At 39.0% G+C, this 19401-nt stretch overlaps 1 protein-coding gene across 1 annotated transcript; it reads left to right on the plus strand.

The window, feature by feature from the left end:
• The first annotated feature begins 10859 nt into the window (after positions 1-10859).
• On the plus strand, positions 10860-18850 carry LOC117424150 (trace amine-associated receptor 13c-like). Its single transcript, XM_034040266.3, has 3 exons — positions 10860-11238; positions 13897-14273; positions 15162-18850. The coding sequence occupies exons 2-3, from the start codon at positions 14012-14014 to the stop codon at positions 16082-16084; spliced, it is 1185 nt and encodes a 394-aa protein (XP_033896157.1). The 5' UTR covers positions 10860-11238; positions 13897-14011; the 3' UTR covers positions 16085-18850.
• Positions 18851-19401: the final 551 nt, after the last annotated feature.

Raw genomic sequence — 19401 nt, forward strand, 5'->3', positions numbered from 1 at the left:
CTAATTCTCTCGGGATTAATAAAAGCACCACCACAAAACACCTGAATGAAGCCAAAATGTTTTTCCACTTGACTTCGTTTCGCCTCCTGTCTGCTCTACTTCACCAGTCACCAGTTCCAAATGCAGGCTCCTGAGCTAATTTCCTCCATTTACCTTTTTTGTTGCATTGTCACACCATAGCAAGCGGACATTTCAATATTCTACTTCCTAAATATGGGGAAAAAAACAGTTTTAAACTGTATTGGACACTAAAAACAAGTGGACAACTCAAAATGCAGTGCAAGTGAATAAAAATGTTTTGAGCATGCAAGAAACTAAGTAGGTCAAACTTTAGTTTCCTTATTTCATGTTGTTTTCTTAAATAGCTCCTTCCCTCCGTAGGCGGAATTGTTTACAGCCAGGCAGTACTTAGAGAAACTTTTCTGAGAAACTGTTTCTCTTGCATTGTAATTCACTGTATGTATATAGTTAGTTTGAATTTGATCTTGTTGACTGTATTTCAATTGGATTTTCTATGTGGCTAAATGGCTAAACCTGTTTAATCCTTGTTTGGCGCAATCAATGTTGATTTTCTGGCAGCATTGGAAGCAAAGTAATAAGGTTGTGAAGAAAAAGGTCCTGTGCTCTTAAATCAAATTCCCCTGGTTTTGCAATTGTTCTTGAAATAGTTTACTGTTCCCTGAGATAAGGTGTTCCAACAGAGGGTTCTATCAGTAAACAAAAAGGAAGTTACGCAATGTGTGGCATGGTAACAAAAATCCAGCAGTATTTGTCCCATTTATATACCCAAGTCATTACACTGCAGTATAAGAAACACACTAACCATCCATCGAATGTATCTCTGGTAAAACAGAACAGTACAGTACTTTATGTTATCCCTTTGCTGCCCAGTGTCCAATATGTTGGACATTGAGAAAATGGGCATTAAACAGGTATGGGAACATACCCAGGGCAGTAAAGGGTTATGTATTTACTGTATTAGGAAAACTAAGGGTTTTATGTCATCAACCTATACCCTGCTATAGATTTTTTTAAACCATTTTACAATACTAGGCAATCATCGTTGATGGCATCAATCTGTGATTACCCCTAGATATGAGTACTTGATGTAAGCCAGGTGGTTTCCCTGGTACAGGAACATGTTTTAAACAGCTGTGGTTTATCCCCATGAGTTAAACAGGCAAACGTTTTGGTTGTTGCCTTTATCAGTGTAATGTATGTAAAGGTAAATGCTGTACTGTAGCTGAGTCAACAGTGTTACAGTAAACTACCACGGCCCAATAACTTTGGATAATAGAGGTTTTACTTTATCAGTGAGTGGTGCTGTTGTATTATTGCTACTTGGTCTACTTCTATTATCACTGTCACTTGTGTAACCCTCAGACAATACGTCGGAACATTATTAGCCAGGGTGTTTTAGCAACGGTGTCGTACACAGACATCGTCAATTTTTTTTTAAATCAACTATTCAATCCTTTAAGCCATTTAATTGTTGATATATTCATGGAGGGATTCATTAAAGTAAAACTGATCCTGCATGCAGCTGATTCTTGCCATTGACTCGGCTGTATCTGGTACACTTAATTTTGTGAGTCCCTCTCCTTAGAGTCTGAGCTCAGAAAAATGCAGTTGACAGACTGCCTAAAAGCCATTGTGATCAACCTGTGCAATCAACAGACAGAGCGTCAATATCGATATAAAATAAATAAATACAATTATTCCAATCTGCATGCCAAGTCATGCTCAGCTCATGCTAATTAATCTTGATGTCAATGCCTATGTTTTACAACACCTTGTGGCACACAGAATGGAACGTTCTTTTTCTGGAATGTTGATGATGTCATACCATCATCGCACCGTAGTTTTCTAGATTTTGGAGACAGAAATACACTTCCTTATCTTCTGTAATTCAATTGCAAACCTTGTGTTAAAAAAATGCTAATCGCACTTCATCAAAACACATAAGAAAGGTCCAATGAAGCTCGGTTAAAAAAAAAGAAAAAGAAAAATACGAAATGCCAACCAGGTAACGTGCACAGGATTGCACAATCCTCAAATAGACACTCAGGAATTTTACAACAGACTTCTCTAAATAATGTAAAAAAAAAAAAAAAGTTAATGTGTTTATACTGTACATTTTACAAAGGTATACATTACAAATACAATATAATGTGCTTCACTACAGCACATTAACACATCTCTTCAGAGCTATGCATTGGAACATTTTTTTAAAATCTTACAAAGTTGTTGTAAACACCCCTTTTAATGGTATGTTCATATGATACGTGATACCTGAAATATTCTCACAGCCCTTGCTGGCGCAGCATTGTGAAGTTTGTTATAAACCCATGTCATAATTAAAAAGAACAGGGTCAATTATTCTACAATCACGGCGTTCACCTCTATTTTCATGGTGAATGTAGCCAATGCTAGAAATCTCAGGATTTAATCGGGTCACAATATTTTAAAAGCAATCAAACTAAGTGGAGAAATCTACTATTGATCTATCTATAATTGATTATTGTCACAATGAGTATTTCATACAATGCTGATTGATTGAGGTTGCATAGACATTCATAATTTCTCCCCTGAGTCTGGCACTTAAATGAATGTTGGCTTTTTCAATCATTGTACTGATGTCTGTAGATAAATCCCTGTCATCTATAAATACAGAAGCAGTGGAGGAGTTCAGCCTTGTCTCCAAGGCAGGTTTCACATTGTAAGCATGACGCTTAGCACAGGCATTTGAGGGTCACTGCGGATCCGGAGGACTGGGCTTCAGGGGATATCCTGACACCACTGCCACGTCCAGTCTTGAGACCTGCAGTCTTTATCTCATACATATTTATTCCGTGACGCATTTCTTTGTAAATACGTACATCCACTTACTATTTATATGTACTGCCTACAATTAATATAAAAATAAATAGAACTTTGTAGGCCTTGCATTTTTATAAAAACATGCAAGCCTGTCTCAATGTTATTTGGTTATTTGCCAGTGGCAATTGGATTGAAAAAATAAATTTTGTCTTCCACATAAGACTTACTTACTTTGGATATCTGATTTGAACTGATAACACAGTGTTATTGTGTAATGCACTCCTGTTTCACATTGTGCAAGAGTTCAGGTCACAAGGTGCATGGTACACACTGGCATATGAATGTATCAGCCAAAAAAACCCCAAAAGCTCATGGTTTACGGTAACACTGTATCAGCAGCCACTTGAACTGTGGCAAAGTTGTTTTTTTTAGCAATACTGCTACAGTTTTTACAATATGAACTTGTGTGGTATACACTTGCCGCTCTGTGATCGATCTTAGCAATCAATGACTTCATCAAAAGAAAATAAGAATTAAAAAAATAACAGTCATTAATAAAATCGTTATTTGGAGGACATAATGCCTTCATTAACAATAACACAGACTAAGTAATCTGAGGAACAAGATGAATCGCCCAAATTGTAGACTCTCTGGCTAGTCTCTTGACCAAAGATTTCGTTGATCACGGTAATTTATTCAGGAACTAGACTAAACTAATACATAGCAGGATAAGCCTTATTAACACCTTTACCTCAAAGGAAGTGTAACATTGATACAGGCTAGCCAATCAGAACCAAAGGATAAAACTTGCTTGTGTAGGAAAAACTTGATAAGCTGCAATAGCAAATGTGTCTTCAAAAATGTCTATATTAAGCATGTTCTTGTTGCACCACTGCTTCAGATTGGCTGGCAATGTGTTTAGGTGCACCACTGCTTCAAACAGGAGGAACCCAGTCTTGCTGTCTGAAGACATCCTTACTGTTTTTACCTAACAGGATGCTAACTTACACAACAGAAACTTCACACAAGTGTTACATAAGGTTAAAGGTACCTAGAAGGAGAGATGAACCATGTATAAAGAGCTGAATTCTCTGCATGCATGCGATTAGATAACAAATCTATTACCGTATACGACAGATAAATGTTAGTTGAAAAAGCTGTTTGGTGAAACAATTTAAGGTACTTATTGTATTCATCTGATTGTATCTAGTACAATTTGATTTAGCCATGGGAAGTACAAAAGAGTTCCCATTGTAATTATTGTAACTTACAGTATTCCTTACCAAGTTATTTTTGGAGAGTTTCTTATCTGTAATACAATAGAAGTTGTTTTTATCACATACTAGTGGAAAGTATCTTAATTACGGATAAGCATTGTCTTTTAAGAACCACAACTTAATGTTAGTTTGGTTTATGGGAAACTAGGAAAGAGTCCCCATTGGAATTTATTGCTAAGTGATACAGTTAATATTATAGATAAATGTGCTTATTACTCCAATAATAATTTAACTCCAAAATACGACATTTATGGAGCAATACCAAGTACATATTCATAAAATGTTAAACGCTGTGTGTGGGAAGTGCAATTTGAATGAAGTATCAAAATGAATAAGTTACAGTAGGTATCTTGTAAATGAAAATGACAAAAGCACAAAACGATAACCATTCACTTGCTTTTCATAAATGTACTTGTAAAAGAAAAAAATACTGTCAGAATGCAAAGGATTGCTTCCCTGAGTTTCTCTCACATCTGTGTGAAGAGCTTCTGACCTGTACCCTGTGAAACACACTTATCCCTTGAAATGGATGGTTAAAACCTCATGCCAGGCCTGGTGTTTGCTTGGCATGGTTACAATAGAGCTCTCTTTTGTATGTTTTCTTTTCAAAACTGACAACAAACTGGCACTCTGAAATTCCTCCGTTTAGCTGTAGCCTTGGGGCTTTTGAAAGAAAAGGTCCCTTTTGTTAGACTAACACTTTATTAAAGCCAATAACTATTCAGCGAGAAGATGCTGTTCTAAGTCACAACACAGGGCAAAGCTTCATTAGTATTTCCCAAGAAGCACAAAAAACAAAATCAATACCTTGAAGGTGACCTTGCAGCAATCTCCTGAATGTTTCAATTTTTACTGTTATTTTTGTATCTTATTTATAGTACAGGTAGCGGACAAAAAAAAATTGAAACACCCATCTAAAGTCACTTAATAGGGCGTTGGGCCACTATGGTATCCCACTCCGTGGAGTTCTCGGCGGACCGTTTTTGATGAAACTGACTGCTCGCACCCCAGGTTGAAATTTGCAGTCAATTGATCTGCAGTTGCTCGCCTGTCTTGCACTTCAAATTAATGCCGACATCACCTTAGACACCGTTGCTCGTGAAACATCAGCAAGTTGAGCTGTCTTGGTCACTGAAGCTCCTGCCAAACGTGCCCGAACAATCACCCCTCTTTCAAAGTCACTGAGGTCTCCTTTTGCCATAATTCTAGGCAACCAGGCCTGTCCAGCATTTTTATTCATGACCCTAAGCATGATGGGATGTTATCTGCTTAATTAACGCATGAGCCACACCAGTGTGGAAGCCCTTGCTTTCAATATACTTGGTGTCCCTCATTTACCCAGGTGTTTCCATTTTTTTGTCCACTACCTGTACAATGCTTGTCTGCATTTGTGGTTTTAGAGCTTTTCACCTCCTCTCATCTCACCGACAGGGGACAGGATCCTTAACAGCAGTGAATCACACAACACTGCCCGTTACTTAAGCATGCCACTGGGAGGCAGTGTGGTCTAGTTGTTATTTTTATAATTGTATTTATTTGATTGATTAGTGCACACTTTATGTTGTCTGACATTTTATAATTGATTTGTATCACGTTGGCTTCTCCACTCTTTTCCGTTTATCTGCCTTATTGGGCACGACTAATTGCATTATTGATCAATGTACGCACCTGAATATAAATAACCCATGTTTTTACAAACGGGCTGGCCATCTTGGGGTTTGTGTTTGCCTGTGCAGGAGTGGGAACGCAGCATTTGAAGCTTGGAATGACGAGTAAGACAGAGTGAAACGGACCAGTAAATGGAGCATCCTGACTAAGTATTGAACGTCTTGGGTGTTTCTATGCTGTCGGTAGCCGACCGGAATTTAGGAAGTGAAGTGAGTAGGCTATATGGTGATGCTAGTTTTTGTCTCTGTCTGTGTTCCCTCCCCTGTACGGACATTGTGATTTCCATTAATGTGAACCTTGATTAACCGTTCAGAATCTTGCTGCCTATTTATAGGTGAATGGAATGATTGTCTTAAACAAGTACCTTGTAAACAATGTGTTGCTATTTTAGGATTATTTTTACAAAACACAAATGTCTTTTAAAATGTATTTGATTGATTTTCTTGGGGACCTTGTCCCTGCTATTTAATTTGTTTTCTGAATAAAAAGAACCTAAGGGTATCCTATAATTTGTTCTGTGCCTTATCCTGAATCCTGAACTGGCGTAGTCGCTCTACATTCTGTGATATTTTACAATTTAAGGCATTTGTGCTGTTTCTGTACACTCACGTAACAGGGAGATGTTACAAATAGAAAGTGAATCACTGGCAGAACACACAATAAATCCCCTGTTTTGATTAGAGATTGTGGATATTAAATGGGTAAATATAAATTGCCAGCAGTTTATCTCCCAACATAAGTAAATGTTACCTCTGTGGGGAAAAAAGCATGCTGCAGTTCTACAGGCACAGAGAAACACTGCCTGTTACAGGAAAGCAGTGCTTTGAAGGACAATGACATTCTGAGAAGTTAAATATTTCCTAGCAACACCAATCTCCATAATAAGCACCTGAGAGAAGCCAGTTTAATTATTACAGACAGAAAGAAATTCAATGAGGAATGGGGTGCTGATAACAGTGGGATATCAATACAGGAAAAAGCACACAACGGGGGAACATGCAAATAAATACCTCAAAATAGTAATGAATTGATTTCATATAAAGTGAATCAGGGATTTCAAAGTCAATAATCCTTGGCCTCCCCACTATGCTATCAGGTATTAATTGAATGAACATCATTATTCAACTGGGTGCCCCCCATACCACTTGCTGATGCATTGTTTTTAAATTGTAAATGCTGCTCATCTCAAAAGCGTTTTCAATTACAGTACTTTAGAGTCTCAAGTGATTTAATAGCAATAAACAAACCAATCACCTCATTGTCCTTTATTGTTTAAAGCAGGGCTGTCCAACTCTTCAGCTATATGTGGCTCACTGAGGTCCACAAAATGGCTCTTTTAATTAAGAAGTGGAGGATCGCATTCAAAGTTCTTAATGGATTGAAAAAGACTACAATGGCCATCTGCAGCCTGTGAAAAACGCTGAATGCAAAGAATGCAAATTCGTTATTTTTTTTACTGACTGCAAATACAGTGAAGCTGTTCCTTTTACAGCAGTCTGGTTAACCCTTCTCATCTGTATCCCATTTACCACAGCTTTGCTACTATTCCCCTATTTAGTTCTCAGACTGATCTTAAAGCACAGCGTCCCCGTCACTACCGCATCATGAAATAGGTTAATATTGGCAAGGACTTAGCATGGGCGATTGCTACAGTGTGTATGTATGCAAGGTAGCCACCCCTCTACTATGGCTTGCTTACATATCTCAAGGGACCATTTCCATTGGTTTGAATCTCAAAACTATTTAGTCCAAATTGTCATAAGTACCATATTTTTTTCTTCAGAAATGAAAAAAAAAAGAACACCAAATACTTTTCTAAAACAAACATGGGACAACTTCAACCTAGTTGCATGCCCCAAAATAAAATATCTGGATGTTTTTTTTTTTTTTCTAAGTTGGTGTTTTTATTTGGTGTGTTTTTCCTTTCTGAACAAAAAAAAATGCGCTAATGACATTTTGAAATAAATACTAGCTGAAAGAATCTTGGCTTATGTGTTTATAAACAAACAGCGGGGGTACTCAGTCTAGATGTGTAGAGTAAATATATACAGTATATTTATTTAGTTCCATTTCTACTCTAATATCCAAGCCTTGTACTGCTTTTTGAAACCCCTTATTGATATATTCAGGTACAGGTTTCTTAAACTACAGGTACAGGTAGTGGACAAAAAAATGGAAACACCTAGGTAAATGAGGGAATATATTGAAAGCAAGGGCTTCCACTCAGGTGTGGCTCATGCATTAATTACGCAAATAACATCCCAGCATGCTTAGGGTCATGTATAAAAATGCTGGACAGGCCTGGTTGCCTAGAATTATGGCTAGCATGGCTGCAAGAGGAGACCTCAGTGACTTTGAAAGAGGGGTGATTGTTCGGGCGTGTTTGGCAGGAGCTTCAGTGACCAAGACAGCTCAACTTGCTGATGTTTCACAAGCAACGGTGTCTAAGGTGATGTCGGCATGGAACTCTGAGGGAAAGGCATCATCAGCAAAGGGCAACAGTGGGCGGAATCGCATACTCCAGGATCGTGATATCCGTGCATTAATTCGAAGTGCAAGGCAAATCAGACGAGCAACTGCAGATCAATTGACTGCAAATTTCAACCTGGGGCGCGAGCAGCCAGTTTCATCAAAAACGGTCCGTCGAGAACTCCGCAGAGCGGGATACCATAGTGGCCCAACGCCCTATTAAGTGACTTTACATTGGTGTTTCCATTTTTGTGTCCACTACCTGTAGTTACACTGCAGTTTCCACTTAATAATAGTTACTATGTGCACTTAGCACACAATTCTGTGATTGTGAGAATGGAACTTCATACATGTACTTAACAACACTTTCCTGAACTTATACATTTATATGTATTAAAAAATGTAACGTGTCACTGCAGTGTAGTTAATGTATTATAATGTTAAGCATTTCCAAATCAATCAATAAAAACAACTTTTAAAATAAAGTGCTTTTATAAAGCTGACGTCTGTTCTGTGCTGAAAAGTTCTTAATCAGAAAGTAATGTTGATACTTGTATTATCTTTAACATTGCATTTCCACTAGCAATCACACTTTTATAGGCATTTTTCTGAGAATCAACTGAATTAATCTTGTCTGACCCTCAAATGCAGAAGGATGAGATTAGTTTAAAATAAAGACAGCTGTTTTTACTAAACCACCTTCATCAGCATACCTAACCACAGAAGGTCTCCTCTTTGAGTGGACACATTTTTCCCTAATAAAAAGACCCTGTCTCCCGAGGAGAGAAGTATGAAGTATAAAGTTATTTACTGCTTAGGGAAAGCTTTGGTGTGTATTCCTGAAGTTGTAGGTGATTATACACTTTGTATCCAGTTTAATTAAGGAGCTCTAGCTGTCAGTGTCTGCTGCCCTAATTAAGACTGAGAAGACACTGCAAAGGACAAAATGAAGACCCTGTTGCATAAGGAATTAAAAAAAAGACAGGGCGGCAATTTAATTCCCTATTTGTGTCTTGCAATTAATTCCAGCTTGCCTGTACCGCCTAGAATTGTCCACTTTAATTAAGAAATGCCAATTTAGAAACCTATTTCCACTGAACAATTAATAAGAGAAAATGTTTTGTAATGCTCATGTCTCCGTAATGGGACATGTTCTACCCCCTATTGAAGCTGCTGGTCCTAATAGAAGATCTTCTAATTGTCTTGACTAATAGAGAGTGATCCTAATGGGGAGCTGCTGCTGGTTTATAAATGAAGCTTTTTGACAAAGAAGAAGTAGGGAAAACTTCAGAAAAAAAGTATTTCAATCAGCAGACTGTTATACATGTGTGAGTGGGCTTCTAAGACTTTTAGTTAGTGTATGCAGTAGTGTTTGTTTATATGGGTCTGTGCATTGATATCCTGCTAACTTGTTGCATCTTATTTCATATTGTACTTTAGTAGTATAGTTTTCACTTGCTGTAAACTATACTGTATTTAAATATTGACCTTGCATTGTAACCCTGTACTGCCCTGTTACACCTGTAAGTCGCCTTGGATAAAGGCATCTGTTTGAGTTATTGGAGTGAGGTACACAAAGGCAGATAAAATAAAAAGTTAGCAATAGAGCTTTTATGACACTATTTTTGAAGAAAATAGACAAGAGCCGACAATGCAAAGTGGCGTCTGGATACCACTCCCAGGTGTGTGAGATGTGAAAGTCTGGAGAACAAACAGAGAAAGAGAAAGTCTAAACAATTGACAGGACAGTGTGCATGTAACTAGACAGTATTCTAAATCAAAACGGAATGGAATGGAACACAAATGCTATAGGGTTACTGGTGTACCTGTGAAACTTGAGCATTACTTAGTCAATTATCACCCCAGGAAATTGCAAGGGGGAATTTAAGTTTAAGAGAAACAGACTGTGATTGGCTGACTCCTGAGGAGACAAGCTGCTTGCTTATTTCCCAAGGTTTGATGAGATCTGTCTCTCAGTCATTATGTTTTTCAATTTGAATTTGTGTTTTTCAATTTTTGTATTTGTGTTTTTCAATTTTTATATTTGTGTTTTTCGATTTTATTTTTGTGTTTTCAATTTGTATTTGTGTTTTGCTCTTCTAGTCTACGTAACAGTAGAACAAGTGCTGCTCCAGCCTGACTGCCTCAAATTTATTATTATTATTATTATTATTATTATTATTTATTTCTTAGCAGACGCCCTTATCCAGGGCGACTTACAATTGTTACAAGATATCACATTATTTTTATTATTATTATTATTATTTTTATTTCTTAGCAGACGCCTCCGGTCATGAGTCCAGAGCCCTAACCACTACTCCACACTGCTGCCCTAAATTTAGTGGAATGGCTCTAACTGCAATGCATGAGGAACCCTTTTCCATACCTGCACCAGCCATCCCTCAGCGATGTCCACTCCTTCCTTCTTTGGTTCATCTCTTCAGTGACTACCTACAAAAAATTTAGACTCATTAGCAGCTATTCATGTTTGCACCTGTTAACAAAGACCTCTGGACATTGCAAGCAACTAAATAAAAGAAAGTGAGCTGGGAAAGGAGGGCAGGGGAGGTGAGAGTGAGAGGGGGAAGAGGGGGAAGAAAGAGTGGGAGCAAGATAGAACAAAAAAATAAAGAAGAAAGGGAGGGTAGCTCCAGGAGACAAGAGATGGCAGCTGTGGTGTAGCGCGAGAGGGAAGGGAGGGGGTTAGAGAGTAGAGAGAGAGATGAGGGAGCAAGAAATCACTTGAGGAGGGAAACTGTAGAGTTGCAGTGTTCTGCACAGTGTGATTGAGACTGCCATAGCTTATCAGTAATTGTTAGATCAGATCAAAAGAGTGGGGCTGGGATTTGGATTGGTGTTGACGGAGTATCTGGATAAAGCAGTAGCACGGGGTACTGTAACTGCTCTGCTTTATAAAAGAGAGGATCTTTGACAGGACATTTTACACTGCAAGGCACTCAGGAACACAACTTGGTTGGCTTCTAACTGATACAGCAAGATGCAGGTGAGAGATTCTTAAAATATTTGTATTCAATGGAAACGGTATGTGTGAGAGTGTTTCTTTTTTTATCAAAGTGAGAAAAATGTGAGAAGTCTTTAAGGATTAAATCAAAGCATTGCTGCAAATCTTGGAGTTGGGTGACAAACAGCAGGAGAATTATATGAAAATCCTAATCCAAACTATCAATTTGCACTGGTATTTGTGTTTAGAAAATGATGTTCTTTTGGGTAATTTAATTGAAGTCCCTAAATTGTTAAGTTAACCATCAAGATATATCAAGAATGAAGAGATATATCGATAGATAAAAAGATGGATAGATATTCTCAAAGTAGAATCAAATTGCTGGGTGGACAGATTGGTTGGATATTTTAATTCAAATGTACCAGATGGCACAATGTGCAAACAGTAATGCATTAAGCTGATGGGGGAATATTCTGTAACATAAGATACATGCATTAGCACCAAACATTTTTTCAAACTTTTTTTTTTTGTAACCACTAGCACACATGTAACTTGCCTTATAAATAGCTTGACAGATTTTTAAATAGTAATTTGTTTAATTTGTGCAGATTGTTTTTTCTTTATCAGGTTAGGCATGCGTTCTAACTGTCTGGATCATTTCTAGCTTTACTGAGCTTTACTGGGAACTTATATTTTACACAGTTAAAAAAAATATATATATATATATATATATATATATATATATATATATATATATATATATATATATATATATATATAACAACCCAGAACAATAATTAAATACCCACCTGCACCTAAATGGCTGTTGCTGTTTTTTTATAAGATGTATGTCTGTTTCTGGGTTTTTTCGGTGATCATGAAAGGTGAAGAACAGTGGCTGGCTGTATCAGTGCTCAAGCAGAGGCTTGTGACAATGGTGATAGCTGTGCAGCATTGTGCCACATTATCTGTGTGGTTTTGCGATGTGAAATCCACTATCGTTCATTTAGGGATAGGATTAGACCACCAAACTCTCTTCTCAACTCTTTCTCTTTGCTAGTAAAATTGAGGGGACGGGACGACGGACTTTGTATTGGTGCAGCCTGGAAGAAAATGGAAGAGCTGTGTCTTTCTGGAGATATGTGTGGACACAGTGTGTGTGGAGGGGGGCGGGGGTTGGGGGGGGGACAGTGAGCCACACAGTGTCACTCAGGGGCTGGGGGCTTGTCACATGCCTGTTTGCTAGCATAAAAACACAGGCTGGCAATGAGCTCTGAATGCCCAAGGATGTGGAGCTGCCAAGATCATTATTCCAGATGAGTGTTCAGTGTTACTCACATTGAATAGGCATTGAAGCAGGCTGGCAGACAACAGCACTTGACAAAGCCCCGGGCACCCACTTCTGAGGAGGAAAAATAATCGCTTTGCACAGTATCACTTTAAAATCCCACATTTCGCCCTCTATTGTTTCTTCAATAACTTGAATCTTCTCCAAGGTGTTGTCACTATGCCTGCTCTCAATGCCACACCTGTGTATATTCTTCTTTCTCGATATCCTTGCCAAGCTAATGCTCAGGGCTAGGTCGGCCAGGGTGTCCTCGGCTCACCGCGCACCAGTGACCCCTGTAGTCTGGCCGGGCGCCTGCGGGCTTGCCTGTAAGCTGCCCAGAGCTGCGTTGTCCTCCGACGCTGTAGCTCTGAGGTGGCTGCACGGTGAGCCTGCAGAGTGTAAAGAAGCGGGCGGCTGATGGCACATGCTTCGGAGGACAGCGTGTGTTCATCTTCGCCCGTCCCGAGTCAGTGCAGGGGTGCTAGCCGTGAGCTGAGCCCAAAAATAATTGGGCATTTCAAATTGGGGAGAAAATAATAAAAACTAATTGGCAACGACTAAATTATTTAAAAAAAACAAAAAAAAAACTAATATTAGAGTATGATTTATATATTGTACAATATAATTAAAATATATTAGCATATATTATATAATACATTTTGTAATCTTCAATATATTGAAATATATTAATCAATATATTAAATTATATTTCTAAATATATTAAAATATATTTTCGTAAAGGGCAAACGGCAAGCCACACTGAATGTGCCACTTAAATAAAATGCTGCCTTGATAGACTTTAAGTTAAATCTCTCCGACGCATGCAAACTACACTACCTTCCAACAGGTCCTAGGACTGATTCCTGAATACATTGGTGTCTCTACATAAACAATTGTCTAGTCATCAGTAAATATTTAACAAGCTTTTAAAGCTTGTATTAGCAGTGGTACTCCAATATGCAATTCATAGGAATGCGCTATGTACGTTTAATGCCTATTGTGTCGCATTCTAACTCTGAGCTCAGTAATTATCTTGGCATCCTTGAATCGATCCCATCTTTTAAGACGCAATCCACCTGACAATGCTGTAATGCCCTGAATATTATCAATTTACTTCCATTGCAATTCAATTTACATAAAAACATAAAAAAAAAAGTTTCTGTAACTGTACATGCAAAGACTTCAGTACTGTAGAATTAAATTGAAGTTTCATATCAAACCCGCACCAAGCCCTATTTACTTCTATGACACTCACAGTATATTTTTCAGTTTTAAAAAAGGGAACTTAGGGATTCGTCTGAATTAGTGACACTTATTATATAGCGTTATTATGTTTTAATTTCTCTCTCTCTGTCTCTCTCTCTTGGCAGGGATGTCCTGCGGACTGGGAGTCAGACCCCTGGGCCCCCTTATCCTAGGAGAGCCCCCCCCAGCAGAGAGTGAGGAAGGAAGGGAGAGCGAGACAGGATCACCACCACGTCTGTGATGCCAACCCTCCTCAGTAACCTGACTGAGGGGTCTGGGTGGCTGGTCGACCCCACAGGGGACCCCAACTTCACAGCAGCAGGTCAGACTGGGGTCCCCCTGGCCCCAATCTGCACGTTATGCTGCTGCGGCCTGCTAAACCGCACTCTGGCCATGGTCTTCATGGTCAGCCTGGCGTTCGCTATTGTCCTCGGCAACGCTATCACGCTCACCGTCTTCCTACAGACCCGGCAGTTCCGCACGCCGCAAGGATACCTAAAAAGTAATGCAATGGGACCCATGTCACTCACTTTATATTATAAGTGGCCATGTCTGGAAACCCTTAAAATCTTGTCACCTATAATCAAAAACAGACGCGATGAACTGAAATGTCTATGAAACTACAATACCAGATAGAGTTCTAGTGCCCTAGAGAAAAGTGCAGTATTGCTGGAATTACACATTACACATAGTGAGATATAAAAGTAAATTAAGTGTTGTGTTTCTGCTAATTGACACTGTTACTTAAGATGCTATTAAAATTTCTAGTGTACAAGAGCTCTTATGCCTCTTTGTAGATTTGCTTGGTGAAAACTCAATTTTCACTGCTGTTTTAGCCCCAAATCCTGTAAGCTTGCTCAATCACAATATATGTGATTGAAGAAAACCAATAAAATTGGTCTTTATCGATGTCTTGATTCAAAATGTTTCTTAAATAATTCTGTAGAGACCTGTTACTAGCTACTGTAATAGCCATTGTCTACCTGTGCCTGCACTGGTGATGCTGATGGGACAGGATAGTTGCTGGGAGCTGATTATTTCTCTGTATTTGTTTAAATGAAGACATTCACAGCACTTTTCTGTGTATGGCTTTAAAAGGGTTGACTTCTGAATGGCTGTGCCCTAATTCGGCTCTGCTGCCATTGATAAATTCTGAAAAGTACTGAATAGCTTGTTATATTTTATATTATATTGAAACTTCCATCTCATGGACGTTTCCCGGTTAGAAACGATTAGAAACATTTTACATTATAAGACTATCAAGAAACATACACATTTAACTGCTCCTACCTGCAATTAACTGCTTGTTATTTATTTATTTGTATTATTATTGTTTCCTTTCAGACACATATTATATAAATGTGTGCTTTGTTACGTTTCTCCCTGGCAGTGTCTCTGGCGCTGGCAGACATGATGGTTGGCATGCTGGTGGCGCCCTTCTCCATCTACACAGAGATCACACTGATGGTGACCAGCTCTCCGCCGGCGTGGTACCAGGGGAGTAGGGGGGTCTCCTCAGGGGGCCTCCTGGGTCCCTGGCAGCCCTGCAAGCTGATTGGGCCTGTGTTTGCTGGCTGTACCTTTGTGTCCATCAGCACCATCTTTCTGATGACTGTGGAGCGCAGCGTGGCCATCCTCAAGCCGCTGCACAAGGATGCTGTGGTGACACGCCACCGCACCCTGCTCCTCATCACCCTCTCCTGGGTGGCCAGCTTCCTGCTGGCCATGGCCCCTCTGATCCTCAGTGATGCCTTCACCCTGGAATACAATGAGTGCAGCCGCATGTGCAACTACGCCCCCTTGTGGAGAGATGGGCCGCCACCACCAAATGGGAATATCATGCTGCTCTTCCCAGCGTTTGACTTCACCTTGTTGGGGGGGACCCTGGTGGTCAACATCCTCTCGTTCTCCAGCATCAGACGGTACTCCCGCAAGCGCAAGATGCTTGCAGAAGGGGGTTCAGGGGGGGACATTCAAAATGGGTGCACGCACAGACCCTCGTTCTCGGACATCAAAGCGGCCAAGACAATTGGCATCCTGACATTTGCTTTCACGGCCTCCTTCACCCCCATCGCTGCTTTCGTGTTGGGCAACGTTGTGGGATACCAGTGGTGCAACTTCTCCTTCTTTGCCTTCTGGATCCTGACCTCAAACAGCTGCTGCAACGTCATCATCTACAGCGTGCGGGACCAGCGATTCCGCAAAGGCGTGACGCTGCTCTTCTGCAGAGGCCCTGCACCACCCCCTGGGGGAGAAGAGTTGAAACTCCCAGGGGGCTTTCGAGGGCTGCCTGCAAAAAGCATTCAGGGGTAGATGTACTAAAGTGTTGCGGATGTCGTAATAGTCACAGACCACTTCTAAACGAGTCGGAAGTCTAGGGTGAAATGTACTAAACATGCGCAATGCTATTAGCAACTTTTTAGGGAATGCTTTGTGGCAGCAGTTTTTCTTTGTAGTTCAGCCTTAGATGAAAATGTAGTTCCTGCATAAATTTGCAGGGTGTTGATGTGCAAATGAGGGTTCTCAAATATTACAATGAGATGTACTAAAGCTGTCGGCAATTGCGACACTTACAATTTCATCAATTTGTTAAGAACTTTTGAAAGCATGTTTTAAACAGTCGCAATTAGGAAATGTGCAATCTGATAGTGGTTTTCAGGTTAGGATTAGGTTTGGGGTAACATTGTGTTTTAAGGTTAGGATTAGGTTTGTGTGTAGATGCTCCAGGAAGCATGGATGTTCCTGGCACATTTGGGTCTGGATAAATAGACAACGTGCAAGTGGGGTGGATATTGGGGACTTGACATTTAAAGTACAAGAAAAGTAAAGGAATCATTGTTTACAGGGCCTTTGCCCATGTATACGCTGTAATTACACAGTTACTAAAACTAAAGTGGGATCACTGTAAATAATAATTCAATTACAAAAACTTTAATGTTGACTATATATTAAGAATATCAGTATATTTGCTGATGGGCAACAAAACCCCTTCCTAGTTGTTGATCTAGGAAATATAATTGAAATCAATCAATTTGCTATAATGTGGGGGTTAATCAAGACAAATCCATACTGAACTATTATATTGTTGTTGATTTATAGAGAACTCCAGAACTAAAAGAAAGCATCGACCCTTATTGTAATGTATCTAATCATTCTTTTCATATTGGCCCTATTTTCTGATAAATGGATCTTCAATCAAAAAATAAAATGCAGTTCATCATGTTCTCCAATCATTCCTATAGTGTTTTAGTTTCATAAAGTACCATTTATCAGAAATAGTCTTTGTGTGATTGCGCTGTCCTTTATCATGATGTCCCTGTGGACTCTCACACAATTCAGCAAATTTAACTGATGAGCAACAAATTGGGGTGCTGATGAGCAACAAGAGGAGAATCAATATCCAAGTCCAGTTTGACTTCAGCTTAAACACAAAGGAGATAATTGAAGATATCTGTAACTGACGCAAACACATTATACAAACATTAAAAAAAAGACTTTGCCAATGCCATGCAAGCTATTTTTCTTAAGGGTTAAATCAAATGATAATAACAACAACAACAACAGCATTACCTACTATGTAAACACACAAGGTGACATCCTTTCCCCTCACTCACAAATGGAAAGACAAGCAGCTGAGAATAATAGGAATATCTGTTACTCCAAAGCATAGCCACCATCTTCATGGTATAATTGTTATTTAGATTAACACTTGGGTTTTTAATTAAAGCCACACAGCTGAGCCCAGAACACTATATAGTGCAACTTGTTTACAGTAAGGCCTTGACATAATCTAAGGAAAAGGGGCCTACTGTGCTAAAGTTTTGCATTGCTGAAATTATGTTTTTTTTTAATTGTATGTGTGTTTGTGTGTGTGCTGAACTGTCACACAAATTACACATAATTTATCTGAAATCAGTATGTACCGACAATATGGAATCTTTTACCAAACAAATCGATTCATATTCAATTTTAGATCACAAATACTCACAACCTTATATATGCAACATTGTCAATATATAGTCCATAGATCAAGAATTGACAGTGCTGCCTCATGGTACTTAATCACTTACTTTGCTTCAGGTTATGCAGCTAGAACCGTGAATACAAAAACATCTTGGATCTGTTGTCTTGAATTTATAATATAATGTCAAAACTTTGACAATAGGGCCAATCATATCTCCAATTAAGTATAGAAAAGAAGCAACAAACCAAAATATCTTCAACATAAGAAAGGGGGAACTATTGATAAAGTTGCTATCCACTCTTAAGGTTTAGAAATGTGTGAGTATATGTGTGTATGGTGTGTGCGTGGGGGGAGAGACTGGCAGTGCTATACATGTTTCAGAGCACTCCAGAACTCAGCAAAATATAAACTAGCCAGTGGTGATATAGTGCCAGTATCTGTAAATATGCATAGTTGCAACACTTTCATTTTTACATATGCAGCAGTATCGCTATGTACTGTAGGATTTTCTTTCTGCAGTTGTAGCTCTCTACTGTGATCTTCATCATATCTACAAGCATGGCTTATCTCTCAAGATCCTGTACTATAAACCCCCCCCCCCCCCCCCCCCCCCCCACACACACACTGGCCTCGAGGCTATCTCAGCTAGTGTTCTACATTACAGATAAGTAGAGAGTATAACATTGGTTCCCAACCTCTCTATTACTTTTACTTAACTGGATGCTAATTACATCGTTGACATATTTTTAGTTCGCTTTGTTAATATTATGAAATTATAGCACGTACTGGAACGGTACTATAACAGAAAAATAAATATCATAAAAAAGTGATTGTGTAACTGTTTGCCTGTCTGATACATGCTGGAATAGACAGGAAGCGAGGAAATCATTTCTGTTTTCTATTTTAAAAAAAAGAGTATGAAATTAGAATTTATTGTCGGAGTGCAATAACAAATTATTGACAGACAAACATTTGTGGTCAGCATGTATTGTTTCTGTTCTCGTCTGTCTGAAGAAGAAGGGGGTCTGTGAAACTGCGCTGGAGCCAATCGGCCCATCTCTGAATGTTCAATCAAAGCAGATTTCCATTTCCCTTTTCAATGTCTTCAAATAAAAAAAAAGACTTTGAGTCGAAATGTTTGCCATTGAAGTTTCTTTTAGTATTCCTAAATTCAGCATTGTTGAGTGTTTAATAACAATGAAAGGGTTTCCATTCCTGCAAACTGCAGTGTACCACAGCTCAGATAATACACCGTGTAACTGAACAACCCACCCTAACCTTTCCCCTTTCACTCCCAGAATCAAGAGACGTCTAGAACACAAATCCTCGACCCATAGTCCGCTTATCACCTGCCAAAGACAAAGAAGAAAGCTAATACAACCTCAAGTCTGTATCTTTATAAAGTTATGATTGTTGCTGCCTCTGCATATTGTTTCAAAATATTTGTATTAACACAGTTGTATGGATTTCATTTAAATGTACTTTCACCAATCAACTGGGACATTGCAAAGTAACTCTGTTACCTCTTCACCTCCAAACATTTCTGTACACACATGTCTAAATAAAAACCTTTCTCAACTACTGCTCCTGATGAAACAGAAACAATACAGTTGAGAAGGACTTTTATTTAGACAAAGCACAAGAATTTTCTATTTTAACATCAGCA

Source organism: Acipenser ruthenus, chromosome 19, assembly GCF_902713425.1.
Source record: "Acipenser ruthenus chromosome 19, fAciRut3.2 maternal haplotype, whole genome shotgun sequence".
NCBI classification, from domain to species: Eukaryota; Metazoa; Chordata; class Actinopteri; order Acipenseriformes; family Acipenseridae; genus Acipenser; species Acipenser ruthenus.